Source organism: Trachemys scripta, chromosome 5, assembly GCF_013100865.1.
Source record: "Trachemys scripta elegans isolate TJP31775 chromosome 5, CAS_Tse_1.0, whole genome shotgun sequence".
Lineage (NCBI taxonomy): Eukaryota > Metazoa > Chordata > Testudines > Emydidae > Trachemys > Trachemys scripta.
The window spans coordinates 126,435,611-126,456,684 of NC_048302.1; the positions used below are offsets into that span (position 1 = coordinate 126,435,611).

General features: G+C 39.8%; 1 protein-coding gene across 5 annotated transcripts in view; it reads right to left on the reverse strand.

Annotated features, from left to right (window-relative positions):
• KRCC1 (lysine rich coiled-coil 1) overlaps nucleotides 1–12,812 on the reverse strand; it is a 34,582-nt gene extending 21,770 nt beyond the window's left edge. For 4 of the 5 annotated variants that reach the window (XR_004645930.1, XR_004645931.1, XR_004645929.1 and 1 more), the window contains exon 1: nucleotides 12,662–12,811. Coding sequence is in view for 2 of the 5 variants with exons in the window: in XM_034772296.1 (XP_034628187.1) it covers nucleotides 12,662–12,665 (4 nt within the window). In the remaining 3 variants the exon portion in view is untranslated. Of the gene's footprint in view, nucleotides 1–12,661 lie in introns of all 5 variants that reach the window. The other variant, XM_034772297.1, reaches the window with a different exon arrangement.
• Between the last annotated feature and the right edge of the window lie 8,262 nt (nucleotides 12,813–21,074).

A 21,074-nucleotide genomic window follows, 5' to 3' on the forward strand; every position in this document is an offset into this window, starting at 1 on the left:
TAACAGGATGCCATAAAGTTATGTTTTACCATTGTACGCCTACAAAAAGCAAACGCTGATTTGATATTTGGTTTTATAAGGAATAGCAGGTCTCCTGAGCTTCCAGTCCAACAAGAAGTACTATTAATAGGCAGTCACTTCTTAAAGATATGTGTTTAGATTCTCAAGACAGTGCAGGGGATTGGGACACAAATCTTCCACAAGTTTTAATGGAAAATTTAAATCCCCCAGGCTGCTTTGAAAATCTTAACCATAGTACTTAAACTGTGCATTGCCTGAACCGCACAGATGCTGGTTTACAGTGGGCATTTTTTATTTCTTGTCAATGCAATTCGAGGTGGGGTCTGTGTAAAAGTAGAATTTTGTTACCATCGCTTTTCTGATTCTAGATTCTTCTTTCTTCTATCATTTCAAAGCATACCGACTATAGAAAAAGGTCTGACTCTATGTGCTACCATTAGTATAGTAAAAGCACCTAAAAAATACTGTAGTCAAAATTTTCAAAAATGAATGCGGAAGTTCCCACATCCGAGAATAAATGGCCTGCAGCTCCAATTGACTTCAGTGGGATAAAAAAGTCAAAAAATAAACGTAGGACTTCTTGAGTTCTCAACTTCAATTCAGCGTTTACAAGCAATTCAACTATCTTGTAAAAGTCTGAATGAGTACATCAAACTCAATACATCAGTTAGATTTTTATGGTAGTGCCTACAGTCATGGTATCTAAGTGCTGCACAAAATTAATGGACATTATTACATGACACTAAAATGGCTTTTCTCTTGCCATCCTTCTGGAAGCATAAGATGACAGCCACCCTTATCACAAGGACTGCGGATCAGTTAGGTATGATTTTTTTAACGTGCAAAAGACTGTATCATAGTCATGTTTCAAGAAATTGGAGTTTGAACTATTGGTATTTTTCCATTTATAATTTCTATGGCTCTGCTTATTCCTAGATTGCCCTTTTCAGCTAAACACAGAAGTAAGTGTATGATTTTTACGCTTCTCAGTCCTAAAAACAATCACACGGAAGCCTGGTTTACACCTAAAATTTAGGTTGACCTAGCTACGTCGTTCAAGGGTGTGAAAAATTCATACCCCTGTGTAATGTAGTTAAGTTGGCCTACGCCATGGTGTACACAGCTAGGTTGACAGAAAAATTCTTCCGTCAACTTAGCAACCTTCTCTCACAAGGGTGGATTATCTACAGCGATGGAAAGACTATAGTTGTGTTGCTGTAGTGTAGACATAACCTAAGGGTCACCCGAGAAAAGTAACTGCATATCAGGTACACTGTATGCGTTCCCCTTCTTGTGCTTGCAAACAGCTAACACCTACTGGCTGGCTACTCTCTGGTGTCAACCAACTTTAATCTTACATTATAAGCACTCTGGGGAACAGCAGATGAACATTTCCCTCTGGTGATTGCCAAGAAGTGTTACACTATAAATGGCATTCTTAAACACATGTACTTTTTTTAAAATCAGAGAATGAATGGAGTGCAGCAAATCAAAGTCAGCATTGAGACAGGTCCATTTACAGTCCTTATCTCACAGATAAGAACAACAAAAAATAAAGGTGGAAGAGGGCTATAAATTGATCTAGTTCATTCCCCTTTCAGAGTGGGTTGGGGTCAATACAATTTACTGATGCTTCTTGCTAGTCACCCTACCACTCAGCAGTATGCACACAAGCAATGACGTGCTATTATGATGTGTTGTTAATTTCACTTTGCTATTAAAATGCTGCAAAGGGAAACTGACTAATCCTATTCAGTTTTTCTTTGTAGCAATGTCAAACTTCCAAAAGGACACAGACTAGGACTAGTCAGCTTCCCCTCTTGATTAAACTCGGATATTGTTTCAAGAAAAAAATGACTAGGACACAGGAATTCCATACCAGATCAGACTACAGAGTGGTAGCTGTGTTAGTCTGTATCAGCAAAAACAACGAGGGGTCCTTGTGGCACCTTAAAGACTAACAAATGTATTTGGGCATAAGCTTTTGTAGGCTAGAACCCACTTCATCAGATGCATGAAGTGGAAAATACAGGAGCAGGTATAAATACATGAAAAGATGGGAGTTGCCTTACCAAGTGTGAGATCAGTCTAACAAGACAATTCAATTAACAGTAAAACTGGAATTAATTTGCAAACTAGACATCATCAAATTAGGCCTGAATAAAGACTGGGAGTGGTTGGGTCATTACAAAACCTAATTTCCCCATACTAATTTCCCCCTACTGTTACTCACACCTGTTGTCAACTGTTTGAAATGGGCCACTCTCATTACCACTACAAAAGTTATTTTTCCTCCCTTGGTATCCTACTGTTAATTGAATTGCCTCATTAGACAGACCTCACACTTGGGGTACGTCTTCACTTACCGGAGGGTCCGGCAGCAGACAATCGATGTTCTGGGATCGATTTATCGCGTCTGGTTAAGACGCGATAAATCGATCCCGGAAGTGCTCGCCGTTGACGCCGGTACTCCAGCTCGGCGAGAGGAGTACGCGGCATCAACGGGGGAGCCTCCGTGCCACGTCTGGACCCGTGGTAAGTTCGGACTAAGGTACTTCGAATTCAGCTACGTTATTAATGTAGCTGAATTTGCGTACCTTAGTCCAAAGTGGGGACTTAGTGGGGACCAGGCCTTGGTAAGGCAACTCCCATCTCTTCATGTATTTATACCTGCTCCTGTATTTTCCACTCCATGCATAGGATGAAGTGGGTTCTAGCCCATGAAAGCTTATGCCCAAATAAACTTGTTAGTCTCTAAAGTGCCACAAGGACTCATTGTTGTTTTCGCAGATCAGACGAGTGGTCCATCTATTCTGGTATCCTGTCTCTCACAGTAGCCAAAACCAAATACTTCACAGGAAGGTGCAAGAAACATTGTAATGGCCAATTGTGAAATAACCTACAATAGAAGATTTTTTTCTAGCTGTCAGTCACTTGTTTATCCCTGAAGCCCGAAGGTTTGTGTGTTTCAGGACAAAAAATTCCCATAAGCCAATGAAGATTAGGAAGCTTTCTATATGGGTAGGTTATACCACAACTGCTCATTGCAGAGTTTCTTGCATCTTCCGCTAACGCAGCTAGTACAGGCCATTGTCAGAAATAAATATTGGATTAGAGAAACCACTGGTCTAATCTGGCGTTATAATTCCTATGTTTTCTCTTAGAACATTTCTGATCCTTTTCTGAATCCTGCTATGCTCTTGTCCTCAATGATATCTTGTGGTAATGACTTCCTCTGGTTAACTGTGCCTTAAAAAAGAAAAAAATCTTACCAGTTTTAAATGTTGCCTTTCATTTTCAATGAGTGTCCCCCATTCTTGTATTATGTAAAAGAATAAATAGTAGGACATGATACACCCAGACAATACCATTTTTTATTTTCTATACCTCTATCATGTCACATCTTAAATCCCTCCTTTCTTAGTAGTTCCTATCTTTGCAATCTCTTCTTAGAAGTTTCCATACTTTTGATCAATTTTGTTTTTGCTCTCCAGACATCTCCTCCCTCTCCTATTTTAGCTCTCTCTTTTCTCTAATAGGGTAATCAGAATCCAGGTGAGAATACATTGATATAATGGCATAATGTTCTCTGTATTATTTTCTATTTCTGTTGTTTGCACATCTTAATATTTCTAGTATTGCCAACCCCAAGTGTCCAAAAAAGAGCTGAGCTAAAAAAAAAAAAAAAAAATAAGACTGATGTAAGTACCATGAGATTTTAAACAAATAATAAATTCATTATCTTTGGTTTTTTTGAGCCTTTAGGGTTCACATTCTTCACACCATGACAGCTAGAAATTTTTTTTTTTTTCAAATGGAAGTTGAGATTTTCAACTAATAAAATGACAAGGAGGCAAGGCTTTTGGAGAGACACTTAATATTGTGAGTCTTCTGATACGATCATAAGAATTGGCAACATCTGCTTACTCTTTACTTTTTTGACTGCTGTTGCACAGTGAGCAGAGATTTATATTGAGTTGCCCACAATGACAAATAGGTCTTGTTTTTGACTAGTCATAGCTAATTTAGAACCCAGCAATATACATAGGTAGTTCAAATGATTCTTTCCCATGCACGTGACCTTGCATTTGTCAAATTCCCACGATCAGCATTTTGCATTCTGTTACAAGAAACTGAGTAGCATTAATCATTATCCCCCTGCAAACTTCTGATATATGAAGCATGGCAAAAAGTCAGGAATTTAAGAACAAAACAAGAGCAAAGGGGGATATATAGCATGCAAAGTTGCAAGTAATATTTTTAATGGGATTTTAAAAAATATTATCTATATGGTAAATCTGGGCAAGTAGGTTTTCAAACTAGGCTGGCAAACTGTCATGCTCATTTTGCCAGATAGCTGAATGGTCTGATTGTTTTGTAGAATTAGGCCAATGATTTTTTTTTTAACCTAGTTGCCTAAAGATTGGCCCCTAAATAAGCTTTGTCTAGAGAGAAAAGGTTAAGTCTAGATCCGACTTAGCGGCTATGAGCTTGCTAAGCCTGACAAACTCAGTTTCCCCCCCACCCCTTTATATATATATTGTAGATGCACAGTAACACTTTTAGCTTAGTAACCTGACCTGCTGAAATTGAGCCAAAGGTATTAACATGCATCTATATTAGGAAATGGGTTAGCTAAGCCCAACATAACCTTACCCACTTCTCCTAAACCAGACAACGCCTTAAGCAGCCTGATTTTCAAAGGTACTGGGCACCTGCAGCTCCTACTGAAGTCAGTCAGAGCTGTAGATGCTCAGTACGTCAAAAAAAATGGAGTCATTTCCTGGTGCTGAACTTTAGGAACCTAAATCTGAAAGGTTTTGGCTTTAAGCATATGAAATATATTTTAGCTTTGTGTCAACACACATTTTTAAGCAAAATATTTCCCCAGTAATACACCCCACTATTTAGTGTGTAACATGATCATGCAATAAAAACATACAGACCAAAATTCAGGAGTGGTTGCAGCTCCACTGAAATCTAATCCAGCCAGTACATCGGTAGGGCTCTTCAGGGTGGCCTTTGCAATCTTAGTTCAGTTCTTAGTGGGCACATCACAAAACCAATGCATTGTCATTCCTTTTCGCATTCCCAGCAGAAATGGCCAGAACTGAATGGGCTGGAGCATGAATGTACCCTCATCTCCTTTCAGCAATCCCACAAGAATGCTACTGACGCACAGTGGTGGCAGAGTGGGGAACCATGCCTTGCCACTGCCTATACTGAACCTCTTCTGTCGGAGAGTACACAGAGGGCTTCTGTCCTAAATACACTTTAAAAAACCCAAACTGCCCACCTTTGCATCAGACAGCACAGTTAAGGAAAAACATTATAGAGATACTGAATTCAAAGTGGCAGCCCTGCATGATTGCCATTTTGAACTCAATATTTTGTCCATGACCACAAAAGCTTTGTGAAGCATTCCAGGGCATGGGCTCAGATCGCTCTGAACTAACATTTTGTCATTTAAAGAAGATTCTTCCTCACAAAACAGACAAATGATTGTTCCCCACTGAGCAGTTGGTCCTCATTTATTAGACATTTATATTTCTAATGAGAGCATCCAGACTTTCATTAAATAGGATGAAAACAAAGTGTAGGAGGGATATAAACCCTCCTGCTTTCGGGCACAAGCCAATCAGTAGCTGACTGGGGTTACAAAGAAACTTCCCCTCTGGATAGGTTATTCCATAATGGTCCACTATAAAGTTTCTTACACATTCCTCTGAAGCACTTGCCATGGTTAGAAGCAGGACACTGGGCTAGCTGGACAGTTGGCCTGATCTGGCATGGCACTTCCTATCTGCTCTGTTACTGACTTGTTATGTGACCTTGGATAGGTCATTTCAGTTTCTGTCTCCGTTTCACCATCTGTCAAATGGAGATTGTAATGTTTACTCACCTATCCCTCAAACAGGGGCAGTGAGACTCAGTGTTTTGTAAAGTCTACTGAGATGCTCACAAAGGAAGTGCTATAGAAGTGGAAAATATTAATGATCAACAATATTGGGAGTAAGGGAGTGGGGGACAAAGTAAAGAAGGGTAAGTTTGTTCCACTCATCATCTTCCTGTCCCAGGGTGCTATCCTGACCCTGTTGAAATCAATGGGAGTTATATTCCCAGGCTCAGATTTTTGGCATGCAAGTCAGTTATTTATGACTCTGAAAAATGCATCTTTACATTAATAAGGAGAACCCACTGGACCAAACCCTGTTGTGTTTCCTAAGGCAAAGCTTGCAGTGAAGCGAGTTTAACTGGACCTTATTGGGGCCAGCTGTAAAGTATGTTGCTTTGAAGCATATATTCTATGGGCAGTTTATATTTTGAAAACTTTTAAGCACTTGTTGAGAATGTTAACAAACAGTGCCTGTTACAATGTAAACTCCTGGTACTGAGACCAGAATAATTGTGGACCATAAACAACTCATTTCACACGGGCCTCTGAACAGTCCTAAGCTGAAGAGATTTTTGTCCATTCTGACCATGTTTTGAACTATGATCTGGAGGTGAAATGCTCCAGATCCCATTACCAATCACACCATCCAAATTACTACCATGACTACTAACTGTTTTAATAATGGATTACTAAACATCAGTATATGTTAGTGGATAGTGTTTAAATATAAATTTTGGTGTGTTAATGCTGTTCTGCGCATTAGTGACAACAGGATAAAAGCAAGACATTTCACACCAGAGTGTGATGTACTATACAATATGCAATACATATGCAAAAGAGGATACAATAGGGTAAATTAAACCAGAACTCAGTTGTATCTAAAAAGAAACAATTGTCTTGTGGTTAAAGTACAGGACTTTCATCAGGACAACTTGGTTCTAGTCTCAGCTCCACGACACATTTGTTACCGTGGGTAAGTCACCTTTATTTTGGGCAAAGCTTTTTGAACAGCAACTAATTTTTTAATCTAAATTCATACTATATTTAGGTGCCTCACTTTAAGCTTAAAAATGTGTTTCCTCATCTGTACTATGAGAAAAATAGTTACCTACCTCATGAGGGCGAGATCAGGCTAATTCATATTAATTTCAAAGATTCCTTTGAGATCTTCAACCAGATCAATGCTAAGGGAAAAGAATTATCCTAGTTTTGGGAGCAAATGTAACTCAAATTCCTCGCATTATTCTTTTCAGTTCAAATATTAACATTCTCTCTGATTAAATTCTTTGTCTTAAAAACCAATGAGTAAGTGCTTTGAAGATCAGAAGTGTTCTGTAATCTCTTCCAAATTCAAATACAGATACCAGTGTTCTCCCCCTAGGCACTGCTTGGCTACTCAAGAATGTCAATACATAAGTAAAAGAGCTGAAAGCTCCGTTTCTTCCAGCCTAAGAACTCAGGAGATGAAACTCAGCTGGTTTAGAGACCTACACAGAAAGATGCCTATTTGACTTCCCTGATGGTTGTGAGAAGATGGACACTTCTTTGCTAGGAAATGGACTAAAACCAAACATTTCAGATAGATCAGAGCACATCCACATGAGTCCTTAGATATTTTATACTTTTTAAAAAACAGTATATTTTTTTTTTAATTACAGATGGATTTTTTAAAAATCTGCTGCATGTGCTATTGGCAATGAAGTGTCTCATGTACAAATGATGACCACACTGACAGATTTATTGGCATGAAATACAGCAGATTGTAGCCATCCTCATCTTTAATGTGGGCTGTAGCCTGTGGAGACTACAAGTGCTTAGCAAAGACATTTGCTTATTTAGCACATCTCTTAGAATCAATTAAAATAGTCTGAATTTTCGCTAACAAAGAGATATTCCCAGGACTGAAGGTACAAAGTCAATATAGTTTTTACTAGTTGCACAGTCAGGGATAATTGATAATGAATGGCAGCTGAGGGAACATTAAGCAAATTTACAAGGATGGAGTTTGCAAAGAAAAGAAGTGAACAATGGGGAAAAAACCACACACGCTTCTTAATACCACTTCCCAAGAACTGTAATCTTGAAAGAAAGTCATTCTCTTAGGGTAGGTCTACACTTACCGCCGGGTCCGGCGGTAAGCAATCGATCTTCTGGGATCGATTTATCGCGTCTTGTCTAGACGCGATAAATTGATCCCGGATCGACCCCGGAAGTGCTCACCGTCGATGCCGGTACTCCAGCTCGGCGAGAAGAGTACGCGGCATCGACGGGGGAGCCTCCCTGCCGCGTCTGGACCCGCGGTAAGTTCGAACTAAGGTACTTCGAATTAATAACATAGCTGAATTTGCGTACCTTAGTTCGAAGTGGGGGGTTAGTGTGGACCAGGCCTTTGTATCTATTGAACAAAACTCCACCCCCTAATTCAGTGCTCATCTGCTCTTTGGTGCAGAACTTGTCCATATTACCTTGGATTCTACTGTTTCCCTTTATTTGCATTTAGGATCTTACCTTCTGAGCCCAACTCAGAGAGAGAAGTCTAATAATCTGAACCCAGGACTGGGACACAAAATATTCATATTCTAAACTTACTCTGTGCCAAATCTTATGCTTTGATAATCATTACAGAGATGCTGAAAATTTATTAACTTATTACTAAAGCATTTTGGAAGCTTTTTGAAAATCCCTTTTACAGCAAAAACAGACTTCCTAAACACTTTAGCTATGCTTACATCAGTGATTATTCTCTAATCCTTATAAAGGTGACTGCACATCCATGTCCCAGATAAGCTTGGATTTAAAAAATATGACTATATGAAAACTCTACTATATTTATTGCTATGTTATCCCCTTATGCTTTACCATATTAAAGACCCAGAATAAATGTAATTCATTTGTACACCAAAATTCTAAGCATTATTCTTTATTAAAAGACATTCACTATGAAAGTCTTTAAATAACCATTCATCTCCTAATGTTTATTTTTATCTTTATAGAAAGCCCATTTCCACAGCAAGCAACTATCCATTATTTCCCACTTGAACCCATTATCCTTAGTTTGGGGTAGCATAATTATTAATCGCAGCTAAGTGTGGTATCACAAACAAATTATCATGTGAGAAACAAATTCAGATGAAGAGGAGAGACCCAATTGTACCTGAACAGATACATACTCAAATAAACCAATCATTCTTGGGAGCAGTAGCTCTTGTACATACACCAGCAGCACTGTGCCCAAAGCTATCAATGAGGCACACTAGATAATGGCAGATGGTCAGCCAGCAGAACAAACAACACTCTTTGGGGGAACCTGCATAAGAGGTGTCTTAATTTTTCAAAATGATCAGTTAAAAAAAAAAAAAAGACATTTTCTACCTGATTGTAATACCAAGTACAGTATGGGGCCCAAATATAATCGGCACCTCTTTATAAGGCGATAATCAACACATTTTTATCATTTAAATTTGCTTTTACTTTTCCGCTGTCTGAAAATAGCATTCTTAAGTTGTAAAATAAACAATCTTTGTTCTTTTTGACTTCGTAAGCAAATATCCTGTTATGACTGCTTGAAATAAACAACCATTTAATTTACTTCCTTGTTCTATTTGTATTCATGTTCTTAAACTGCACCCAGTAGATTCAACATGAGCAGTGCAGAGGTCCTGTGTTTGTTAACTGCTCGAAAGCCAAAACTGGCAATACAAAGCACCTTTGGTGTAGATCCTAGTGGATTATAACAATTTAAAGGCAGCTTAAGCCACTTGACTGTAGCCCTTTGAGAGCGTTTAGAAAGAATGCAGAAGACTCTACTTTTTGAACCACTTTATATTAACCTTTAATCTGACATCGACTAGTGACGAGAAGTCGCGGGATCATAATGGAGAACATCAATTACCACCAGAATGGAGACACTTGATGAGGGTGGGAATGCAACATCCAAAAGAAGAGGAATTCACACTAATGTACTCATCGACTCAGCATTTATATATTGCTTTTCATCTACAGAACTCCCAATGCTTTTTGATTTAGCATTATCATCACCCCTATCATACAGGGAGGGGTAAGAGGTGCTTAAATTGGGCATCTCCACCACTTCCCCCCCAAAAAAACCCAAATGGACAGTTTTGAAAGTTTGGGCCCAGTTGAATAGCCTACTGCAGACTCACTGTCCAGCAATAGAGGTAAGAGACAAGGATTCAATTCTTGTTCTCAGCTACCCCACTGTAGTAGCATGGTTTGCTGCATTTGTTTTAGCCTTGTAACTATTTGTCTGTTCCTCCTTTGGCACAGTGCTTTGATACAGCAATTAAAGCAGTGACATATGCAGGCACTCAAAAAAGCACTTTATGAAATATTACTGTACTAATTTATTTTTGCTACATGCTAAAAGTTCAGACATCTTCTCTTAATTTTATTCTAACAAAAGTGTAGGGACAGATACTGGAGGTTAAGATTTAGAGAAAACTTTTGGAGATCCCCATGAAAATTCTGATTATGTCATTTAATAGGCATCTTCAAGATGTTTTAAAATTTCTCTTTGTACACAGTCTATTTCCACTCCCCTTCAGGCTATGTCTACGCTACCGTGGTAGGTCATCCTACGCTATGCAACACCAGCTACGTTATTCACCTAGCTGGAGTCAATGTACCTTAAGGTCGCGTTACTGCGGGGTCTACACTGTGCAGGGGTGTACCTTACTCTTCTCGTTGGGGGTAGAGTACAGGGGTCGACTGGAGAGCGATCTGCAGTTGATTTGGCAAGTCTTTACTAGACCCGCTAAATCGACCGCCGGTGAATCGATCTCAGAGTGTCGATCTCTGCAGTAGAGTAGCGTAAGATTAAAGGTGGTAGGAGAGTATGTTGTTAAAACATTAGAAAAGTTGTATTCTAGACATGCTATAGTTTTGTGCAGAAGCTTTTTGATCAGAGTGTGAAGGAAAAGGAAGTGTGCTCAACCTCACTATTTCTAACAGCTCTTCTTCCCTGATTCTCAAGGATAACTTGCAAGAGTACAGAAATCTAGAAGAGTGCAAAGAAAAACTGTGGGCCAAATACAGCCCTTGGGCAAGAGAGGGCAACAGGGTTTCAGTTTGAAGGCACCCAATAAAACATGATAAAGTCAATTTCTGCTCTCAAATACCACAGAGACAGGTATAGTATTAAAAGTCAGGACTACAACATTAACATATATATGCATTGACTTCAACAAATACGGAGAGCAGATGTTGACCCCAAAAGTGATTTTCTTATTTCACAAGCATTTTTGCATGATTTTCTATTTGCTGCCTCATAGTAACTGCAAGAAGGAAAGGCAGAGGTTCTATTGTAGGAAATACTGGAAAACAAACTCTTTTGTAAGCAGTCTCTTTCTTGGTAATTGTTTTTGGGGAGGCAGAAGGGAAAGTAGTCTCAACCATACATAAAAACATGTTCACTAGAAGCGCTAGAAAAATCAAGTGATGTTTTCTTAATACCTTTCATCCCAAACTACAGGCACACAACACTACCGAAATATAGCCACCGCTGGGACACAATGGAGCACCAAACATGCACACAAGCCACTGCACAGCTGGTTAAAAGGGAACTCTTAAAGGCACATCAGGACAAATGCCCTATTCCTGTGAAAAGTGCCAAAGGTTTATTTTATTTATTTTTAAACAATGGAGAGCAGAGAGGACCTCAATTTTTAAGGTCTCATCCTGGTGACCAATTTGAAAGATGGCTGCAAGCTCAAGTGTGGAGTCAAAGAGAAAATGGTGTACCTCAGAGACAAGACAAAGCAGAACTAGATAGACGTGGGCTTCAGCAGCTGGCTGATGAAAGGATGTGCCCCCCATGAGGAAAAATCTGAAACTGTTCATTATTTAAGAAAATTGAAATATGTTTAGTCAGTGAAAGTTTTTCAAACCCCAAGAGATTATAAAAAAGTGGAATGTTACAACTGTACTTTGTTGCTTGGAAAAGCATAGCATAAAACTGAAATGGCTACACTTGAAATTTCAATACATTGCCTTCATTTTCGAAGCTATGAGATAATTTGGGTGAGATTTTCAAGAGACCTCAGCACTGGCCTGTCTGCTTCCACTGAATCAATGGTAAAGATTCAGTTGACTTCAATAGAAGCAGAGTTAGGCCAATGCAGAGTACTTCTGAAAAAATCCCATTCTATATTTTCAAAGTGAACCACAGAGAAATCTTTTGTGGTAGTTGCCTAGATAGGATGGTGCACAAAATTAGGCCCAATCCCACAAACACTTTTGCACGTGCTTGACTCCCAGGCATAGTCTCATTAACTTCAGTGGGACTACATGTGCAAGTTATGTACAAGCATTTGCAGGTTAAGGGCCTACAATCTGCTATATACTGATAAAACAGGAGTTCAGTGGGGATTGTTAGAACTGGTGCTGGCCAAGCCAGATCATAACATGGTTTGGTCTTGACTGCACAAACCCTGTTATAGCTCGTTGTGGCTTAAGTGAACAGGTCTTAGGCCCACCTTAATATACAGAGCAGTGAAAAGGTATTATACTTGACTTAACATATAAAGGACAAGCTTTTGGCAAGACTTGTCCTAGACAGGGTGTGCATCAGTAAGCCTCTTGTCCCCCATACCCACCTTTGAAATGTTTCGAAGTGATGCACAACTTAGACGCCAAAAGTTCAATATTGGATTTTAAAGAAAATGAAGATGAAAGCCCAATATATCAGCCATTGTCATCCCCCAAAATAAAGGAGTCTACTCTTACCCATGAAGTTATTCTGATTGACTCTGCCGTTTCCATTTCTCTTCCTCTATTTTCCTTAGTCTCGTCATTTCAATCCATGTTCTTTTGTTTCCATATCTCTGGCTCTTGCGCACACTGTTCCAAGTCACAGTGAGCTCTGCTCATTATATTCTATCAAACCAATGACATCCTGATCAGTGCATTACAGCTGAAGCAAATTGAAATGAACAAGATTTTTTTAAAAAGTTGGCACAGCAATGAAATGTCTAGGTCTTGTCAGCATCAAGTCACTTTCACTGTAACACACTGCTCAGGATTGCAGGGATCACACATTGTCTCTTGGATATCTGCCGAGCAAGGAGTTATGCATTGTTTCTGAAAAAGGGGACATACAGCATGGTTTGTCCCAGCAAGAATTAACAACTTCTTAAAGAAACAATGAACTCTAAACGTTATATCCTAGCATTGCACATGAGGCTGCCGAAAGCAGCCTCAAAAAATCAACAGCACAAATAAGTTTTAAAAAAACTGCAGGATAATAGACCATGTTACTTCTCTTGCTGAAAGTGTCACTATTTTCTTTGGATGGCAGAACCATTTTGTTTTGTGGTTCTCATATCCTAAGAAGGTATGACAATACTAAAAAAGAAACATGGAGTATCTCCTGTTGATATCAAACATTCAACAAAGATGAAAGTCAATGTGCACACTGTTAGATATAGTTTTCTGCTCTTCTGGCATGTAAGAATTCCTATAAGATGATGGATATTGTATTCACTAGCATTTGAAATAATATTTCTAAAGGACTCATTACACTCAGCGCTCCTTGAAGACTGGCTTGTAGAACACTGTGTAACAGCTCTCATTTTATGCCCATTACATATTTTGGTGGGAGGACGGAAGATGAATTGTTCAGAGCAAAGACATTAATATACTGACTTAAGTCACACATTGTCTCTCTGTAGAGGGGTCATGGCTGTGATCCCCAAAAAGGTAAGTTGTTTAGAGCTCATATTGTTTTGTTTAATTAGCAACAAAAGAGTATGAGCTCGAATCCTTAAAACGCCATGAAAGACCTCAGGCTTAGGCTGTGGAAGGACAGATGCCAGAATAGGTCCCCAAAGCTAAAAACTGCTGTTAATTAAAAAATATATACATATGAAGAACCCTTTTCCTATACAATTTAAATTGTGCCAGCACAAGTGACATTCATACCTACAGTTGTATAAGTTTACTTTTACATGGCTTTTAATTAGAGCTGTCGATTAATCATAGTTAACTCATGCGATTATCCCAAAAAAATTAATTGGGATTAAAAATATTAATCATAATTAATCTCAGTTTTAAATGCACTGTTAAGCAATAGAATACCAATTGAAATATATTAAATATTTTGGATGTTTTTCTACATTTTGATATATATTGTATTGTGTTGTAATTGAAATCAAAGTGTATATTATTTTTGATTCTAAATATTTGCACTGTAAAAATGATAAACAAAAGAAATAGTATTTTTCAATATACCTCATACAAGTACTGTAGTGCAATCTTTGTCGTGAAAATGCAATTTAGAAATGTAGATTTTTTTGTTACATAACTCCACTCAAAAACAAAACAATGTAAAACTTCAGAGCCTACAAGTCCACTCAGTCCCATGTCTTGTTCAGCCAATTGCTAAGACAAACAAGTTTCTTTACATTTACAGGCGATAATGCTGCCCTCTTCTTATTTACAATGTCACCAGAAAGTGAGAACAGGCATTTGCATAGCATTTTTGTAGCTGGCATTGCAAGGTATTTATATGCAAGATATGCTAAACATTCATATGCCCCTTCATGCTTCGGCCACCATTCCAGAGGACATGCTTCCATGCTGATGATGCTTGTTACAAAAATAATGTGTTAATTAAATTTGTGATTGAACTCCTTGGGGGAGAATTGTATGTGCCCTGCTCTGTCTTACCTGCATTCTGCCATATATTTCATGTTATAGCAGTCTCAGTTGAGGACCCAGCACATGTTGTTCATTTTAAGAACTTTCAAAACACAAAGAAGGTACCAATCTGAGATTTCTAAAGATAGCTACAGCACTCGACCCAAGGTTTAAGAATCCGAAGTACCTTCCAAAATCTGAGAGGGACAAGGTGTGGAGCATGCTTTCAGAAGTCTTAAAAGAGCAATACTCTGATGCAGAAACTACAGAACCTGAACCACCAAAAAAGAAAATCAATTTTCTGCTGGTGACATCTGACTCAGGTAATGAAAATGAACATGTGCTGGTCCGCATTGCTTTGGATTGTTATTGAGCAGAACTTGTCATCAGCATGTACTCATGTACCCTGGAATGGTGGTTGAAGCATGAAGGGACATATGAATCTTTAGTGCATCTGGCACATAAATCTCTTGTGACGCCAGCTACAACAGTGCCACGTGAACGCCTGTTCTCACTTTCAAATGACATTGTAAATAAGAAAAGGGCAGCATTATCGCCTGCAAAAGTAAACAAACTTGTTTGTCTGAGCAATTGGCTGAACAAGAAGTAGGACTGAGTGGACTTGCAGACTCTAAAATTTAACCTTTTATTTTGAATGCAGTTTTTTAGTACATAATTCTACATTTGTAAGTTCAACTTTCATGACAAAGAGATTGCACTACAGTACTTGTATTAGGTGAACTGAAATATACTATTTCTTTTATCAGGGGGTAGCCATGTTTGCCTGTATCTACAAAAACAACAAGGAGTCCAGTGGCACCTTAAAGACTAACAGATTTATTTGGGCATAAGCTTTCGTGGGTAAAAACCTCACTTCTTCGGATGCATAGAGTGCATATTTCTTTTGTTTTTTTACAGTGCAAATATTTGTAATCAAGTGAGCACTGTACACTTTGTATTCTGTGTTATAATTAAAATCAATATATTTGAACATGTAGAAAACACCCAAAAATATTTAAATAAATGGTATTCTATTATTAACAGTACGATTAATTTTTTTAATCGCTTGACAGCCCTATTAACATTCTCCCTTTAGGCTAGTTCATGTCCAAACACATGACTAGCAGCCCCTACTATATATGCTGACAAGAACAGATAGCTTTCATGAATCTAGTTCTTATTGTTACCCATACCAGCTAACAGAGATATTTTAATGGTGTGAGAATGTATTGTTTGCAAAATTAACTTTTTAAAGGGACATTAGTGAATGGAGGGCCCTTAAACACTCTACTCCCTAGTTCATATGAACTAGGCCTTGGCTACACTTACCCGCTAGTTCGACAGCTGGAAATCGAACTTCTGGGTTCGACTTATCGCGTCTAGTCTGGACGCGATAAGTCGAACCCGGAAGTGCTCGCCGTCGACTGCGGTACTCCAGCTCGCCGAGAGGAGTACCGCGGAGTCGACGGGGGAGCCTGCCTGCCGCGTGTGGACCAAGGTAAGTTCGAACTAATTCGAACTAAGGTACTTCGAACTTCAGCTACGTTATTCACGTAGCTGAAGTTGCGTACCTTAGTTCGAATTAGGGGGGTAGTGTAGACCTGGCCTTAGAAGAAGTATGTAAGTAAGTACCAGAGAAGTAACCTCTAGCACAGGGGTCGGCAACCTTTCAGAAGTGGTGTGCCGAGTCTTCATTTATTCACTCTAATTTAAGGTTTCGCATGCCTGTAATACATTTTAATGTTTTTAGAAGGTCTCTTTGTATAAGTCTATAATATATAACTAAACTATTGTTGTATATAAATTAAAATGCACAGCCCCCCGGATCGGTGGCCAGGACCCGGGCAGTGAGAGTGCCACTGAAAATCAGCTCGCGTGCCGCCTTTGGCACACGTGCCATAGGTTGCCTACCCCTGCTCTAGCATTTTTAAAATACTTCTTCTGGTAGCTGGTGCAGAAGGCTATTGGAAATGAGGAATACCTTCAATACATAGTTTCACCACGAGACCTTTGGTGCTAATGAGTTTATAAAATGCCAAGTTTCAATTGAAGGCATTTGCGGTTACCCAAAAAACAAAAACCCAACCCCACAAACATGAGAAAACAGGACTTTGTACCACTTTCCCCAAACGTATTCATCTGAAGAATGTAAATGCTCATCTTCAAGAATTTGATTGTTTAAAAGGGCTTAGTGTCAGTTTGCCACCCATACTTAAGCAGTTTTATTACTCATAAGGAATCATTTTGTCACTATTATTTCTGTTCATCACTGCAGCAGACCTGTACTAATTTGCACTAGCGATGGGGTGATCTATTGTTGATTTAATCACTAATGCAAGTTTCAGAAATTTAACAATAAAACAATTATACACCACTAACTGTACTTGGTTAATTTAGACTTTAGTTCCATTTTAATTTGTAGTACTCCATGTCCTAGCAAGTATTTTGTAGATAAATACATAAATGAAGCCTAACATGGCAGGCTTATTTACTATCTCTGCTATTGAACCTCTGACAAGATGAGGTAGTAATGTGTGTGTTTAGCTACATGTTAGTAGGTGTGATTAGCTACATGTTACCACACATGATGCTTTCTACAGGAGAATCTCTCTACGATCAAATGGTAAGAGGTGGTGAAAATTTTTTTTACTGTTCTCTCACCCTAAGCCACAACCTCAAGATTAAGCTTCAGGACTCTATTTCACAGGTCTGATGTATAAAATTTGGTTAATATTTGTTGTTGAGATTTAAAGAAAATTCCAGAAGATTTAGGACAGTGACGTGCACTGCTTGACGAACTCTCTACACCTGGCAGGTAGTCTCCCTTCTGTAGTTTTTAAGAACTCAGGGTCAAGTACTTTGGCTCTATTTATATATCATACGTGTTCTTCAGTGCTGCTTCATGAAAGGACAGCATCTTTCCACTTATAGCAAATCATATGCAAGTCAGCCTCCCATTCACATCTTGTCTGTTATGAGTTTCTCCCTTAGGTTTTAAATGCTACTTGCTTTTAGACACTGTCATGGTGGGAAATATTTTATTTCACGGGGGAACTGCACTGCCACATTTCTGCCATTTTCTTAATTTTAGTAAGATTTTTTTCCTCCCACATGTGTGGTAATGGGATATAATAGCATGTATGAGAAAATTGTCTACAGGGAGGCAAATGCACCGGGTGCATCAGGATCAGTATGTAGATCTCACTGCAAGATAGATTAGGCATCACCAAAAAGTATATAAAATATAGATACGAGTCTCGAACTGTGAGAATTTGAATGAGTGAGATTTTAAATGTCTCACTGAAACATACAGCAAAATCCAACCTCACAAAGGAGAGACTTCAAACTCTGGCTTAAAATGCATCACAGAGAAGAGAGAGTCACCCTTACCCCAATGAATGAGACTTGGCAGGCCTGACAGGGTATATATTTACATACACACTAGCTGCACTACAGGTTTGCTATGCTCCAGAGCCAAAACGCATACCTGTTGCCAAGACGTGCTCACATGGAAAGGAGGGAGACTCCCAGGTTAAAGGAATGGATTTCAAAGCGGTGTTTGAAATTTCTCTCTCCTGTGACACAGGGTTTTGCTGTGCGTGTTTCACTGAGATTTAAAATCTCACGCATTATTTTCTGAAATCTCCCTCATTTAAATTCTCGCAGCCCAAGAGGCCTGGTAAACCGTGGTTAGGTGTAGTTACTGTCTCCTCACAGGAGGGTCTGAGAGCCCCCAGCCCTTCAGTCTCTGCTTTGCAACTACACCATAGCTCCAGCTACTACTCCCAAGGCTGTCCCCTCTGACACCTATCCCCAACTAGCCTCTTCTCTCCAGCCCCCACACCTTCCCTTTAACACTCCCCACCAGCCTCTCCCCTCTACTACCACCACTACTCCCTCTTCCAACACCTCCCACCCCCAGCCAGACTCTTCCTCCCCACAACACTCCATACCTCCCCTTCCCACCCCACCCCTCTCCCACCCAAAAACTAACAGCAATTTTTTTTTTTTTTTTTTTTAAAGTACATCAGAAGCAGGAAGTCTGCCAATAAATCAGTAGGGCCACTGGACGATCCTGGAGTGCTCCTTCAGCACCTTGAAGACAAGGCTGTTGTGGAGAAGCCAAATGAATTCTTTGCATCGGTCTTCACTGCAGAGGATGTGAGGGAGATTCCCACACCTGAGCCATTCCTTTTAGGTGACAAATCTGATTAATTGTCCCAGATTGAGAGGTCAATAGGGTAGGTTTTGTAACAAATTGGTAAATTAAACAGAAATAAATCACCAGCATCAGATGGGATTCACTCAAGAGTTCTGAAGGAACTCAAATATGAATTTGCAGAACCATTAACTGCAGCATATAACATTGCTTAAATCAGCCTCTGTATCAGATGACTGGTGGATAGCTAATGTGATGTTGATTTAAAAAAAAAAAAAAGAGAGGACGACTCCAGGGGTGATCCTGGCAATTACAGGCCAATAAGCCTAATTTCAATACCAGGCAAATTGGCTGAAACTACTATAAAGAACAGAATTATCAGACACACAGATGAACACAATATGTTGGGAAAAAGAGTCAATACAGATTTTATAAAGGGAAATTATGCCTCTCTAATCTACTAGAATTCTCTGAGGGTGTCAACAAACAAGTGGACAAGGGTTAGCTAGTGGATATAGTGTACTTGGACATTCAGAAAACTTTTGACAAGGTCGCTCACAAGATTCTTAAGCAAAATAATTAGTCATGGGATAAGAGGGAAGGTCCTCTCACGGCTCAGTAACTGGTTAAAAGATAGGAAACAAAGGATAGGAATAAATAGTCAGTTTTCACAGTGGAGAGAGTAAATAGCAGGGGCCCCCAAAGATTTGTATTGGGACCAGTGCTGTTAAACATATCCACAAATGATTTGGGAAAAGAGGTAAACAGTGATATGGCAAACTCTGTACATGATACAAAATTATTGAAGATAGTGAGTCCAAAACAGACTGAAGTGTTACAAAAGGATCTCACTAAACTGTGTGACTGGACAACAAAATGGCAGATGAAAATCAATGCTGACGAATGCAAAGTAATGCACCTTGGAAAACATAATCCCAACTATCCTTACAAAATGATGGAGTCTAAATTAGCTGTTACCACTCACAAAAGAGATCTTGGAGTCATTGTAGATAGTCCTCTGAAAACATCTGTTCAACGTGCAACAGCAGTCAAAAGAGCTAACAGAATACTAGGTGCCGACTCCGTGGGTGCTCCATGACTGAGCACCCAGGGAGAAAAGTTAGCAGGTGCTCAGCACACACCAGCAGCCAAGCTCCCCATTCTCTCCCCAGTGCCTGTCCCCTGCCGGCAGCCCCACTGATCACTCCTCCCCCACCCTCCCAGTGCCTCCCGCCTGGCACAAACAGCTGTTTTGCAGTGTGCAGGTCGGCTCTGGGAGGGCAGGGGAGGAGTGGGGATGGGGTGCACTCGAAGGAGGGGGTGGAAAGAGGCAGGGCGGATGCAGACCAGAGGGGAATAGAGGTGTGGCAGGGTCTGGAGTGGAGGGGGCAGGGGGTCAAGCACCCCCCGGGTAGAGGGGATGTCGGCACATATGAACAGAATGTTAGAAACCCTTAGGAAAGAGAGAAATAATATCACAGAAAATATCATAATGCCACTACGTAAATGCATGCTATGCCCACACCTTGAATACTGCAGGCAGTACTGGTCATCCCATCTCAAAAAAGATATATTATAATTGGAAGTAGTACAGAGGAGGGCAACAAAAATGATGAGGGGTATGGAACCGCTTCCATATGAGGTTAAAAAGACTGGGACTGTTCAGCTTAGAAAAGAGACTACTAAAGGGAGGACATGACAGCAGTCTATAAAATCATGACTGGTGTGGAGAAAGTGAATAAGGAAGTGTTATTTACCCCTTCACATAACACAAGAACCACGGGTCAGCCAATAAAGTTAACAGGCAGCCCGTTTAAAACAAATATAAGGAAGTACTTCTTCATAAAACACATAGCTAACTTGTGGAACTCATCACCACAGCATATTGTGAAAGCCAGAACGATAATTGGATTAAAAAAAGATTTAGATAAGTTGATGAAAGATAGGCCCGTGAATGGGTTTTAGCTAAGACGGTCAGAGGGACACAACCCCATACTTTGGGTGTCCCTAGCCTCTGACTGACAAAAGCTGGGACTGGACAACAGGGGCTGGATCACTGTAAATTGCCCTGTTCTATTCACTCCTTCTGAAGCATCTGGAACCAGGATGACAGGACACGGCCAGACAGACCATTGGCGTGACCCTGTGTGGCTGTTCTTATGTTCAACCGCCCCTGCTCCAGCCTTCCCTTCAACACCTCCTGCCTTTCCCTTTCCTCTGCCAGCCCCTTCCCGAGCCCAACACCCCCACCCTTTTATTATTGCTAGTCTCATGTTTTGTATCACTGCAGTATCCAGGAGGGTCAGCCCCATAGACTCCCCCCAGTGCAGCCCCAATTTCCCC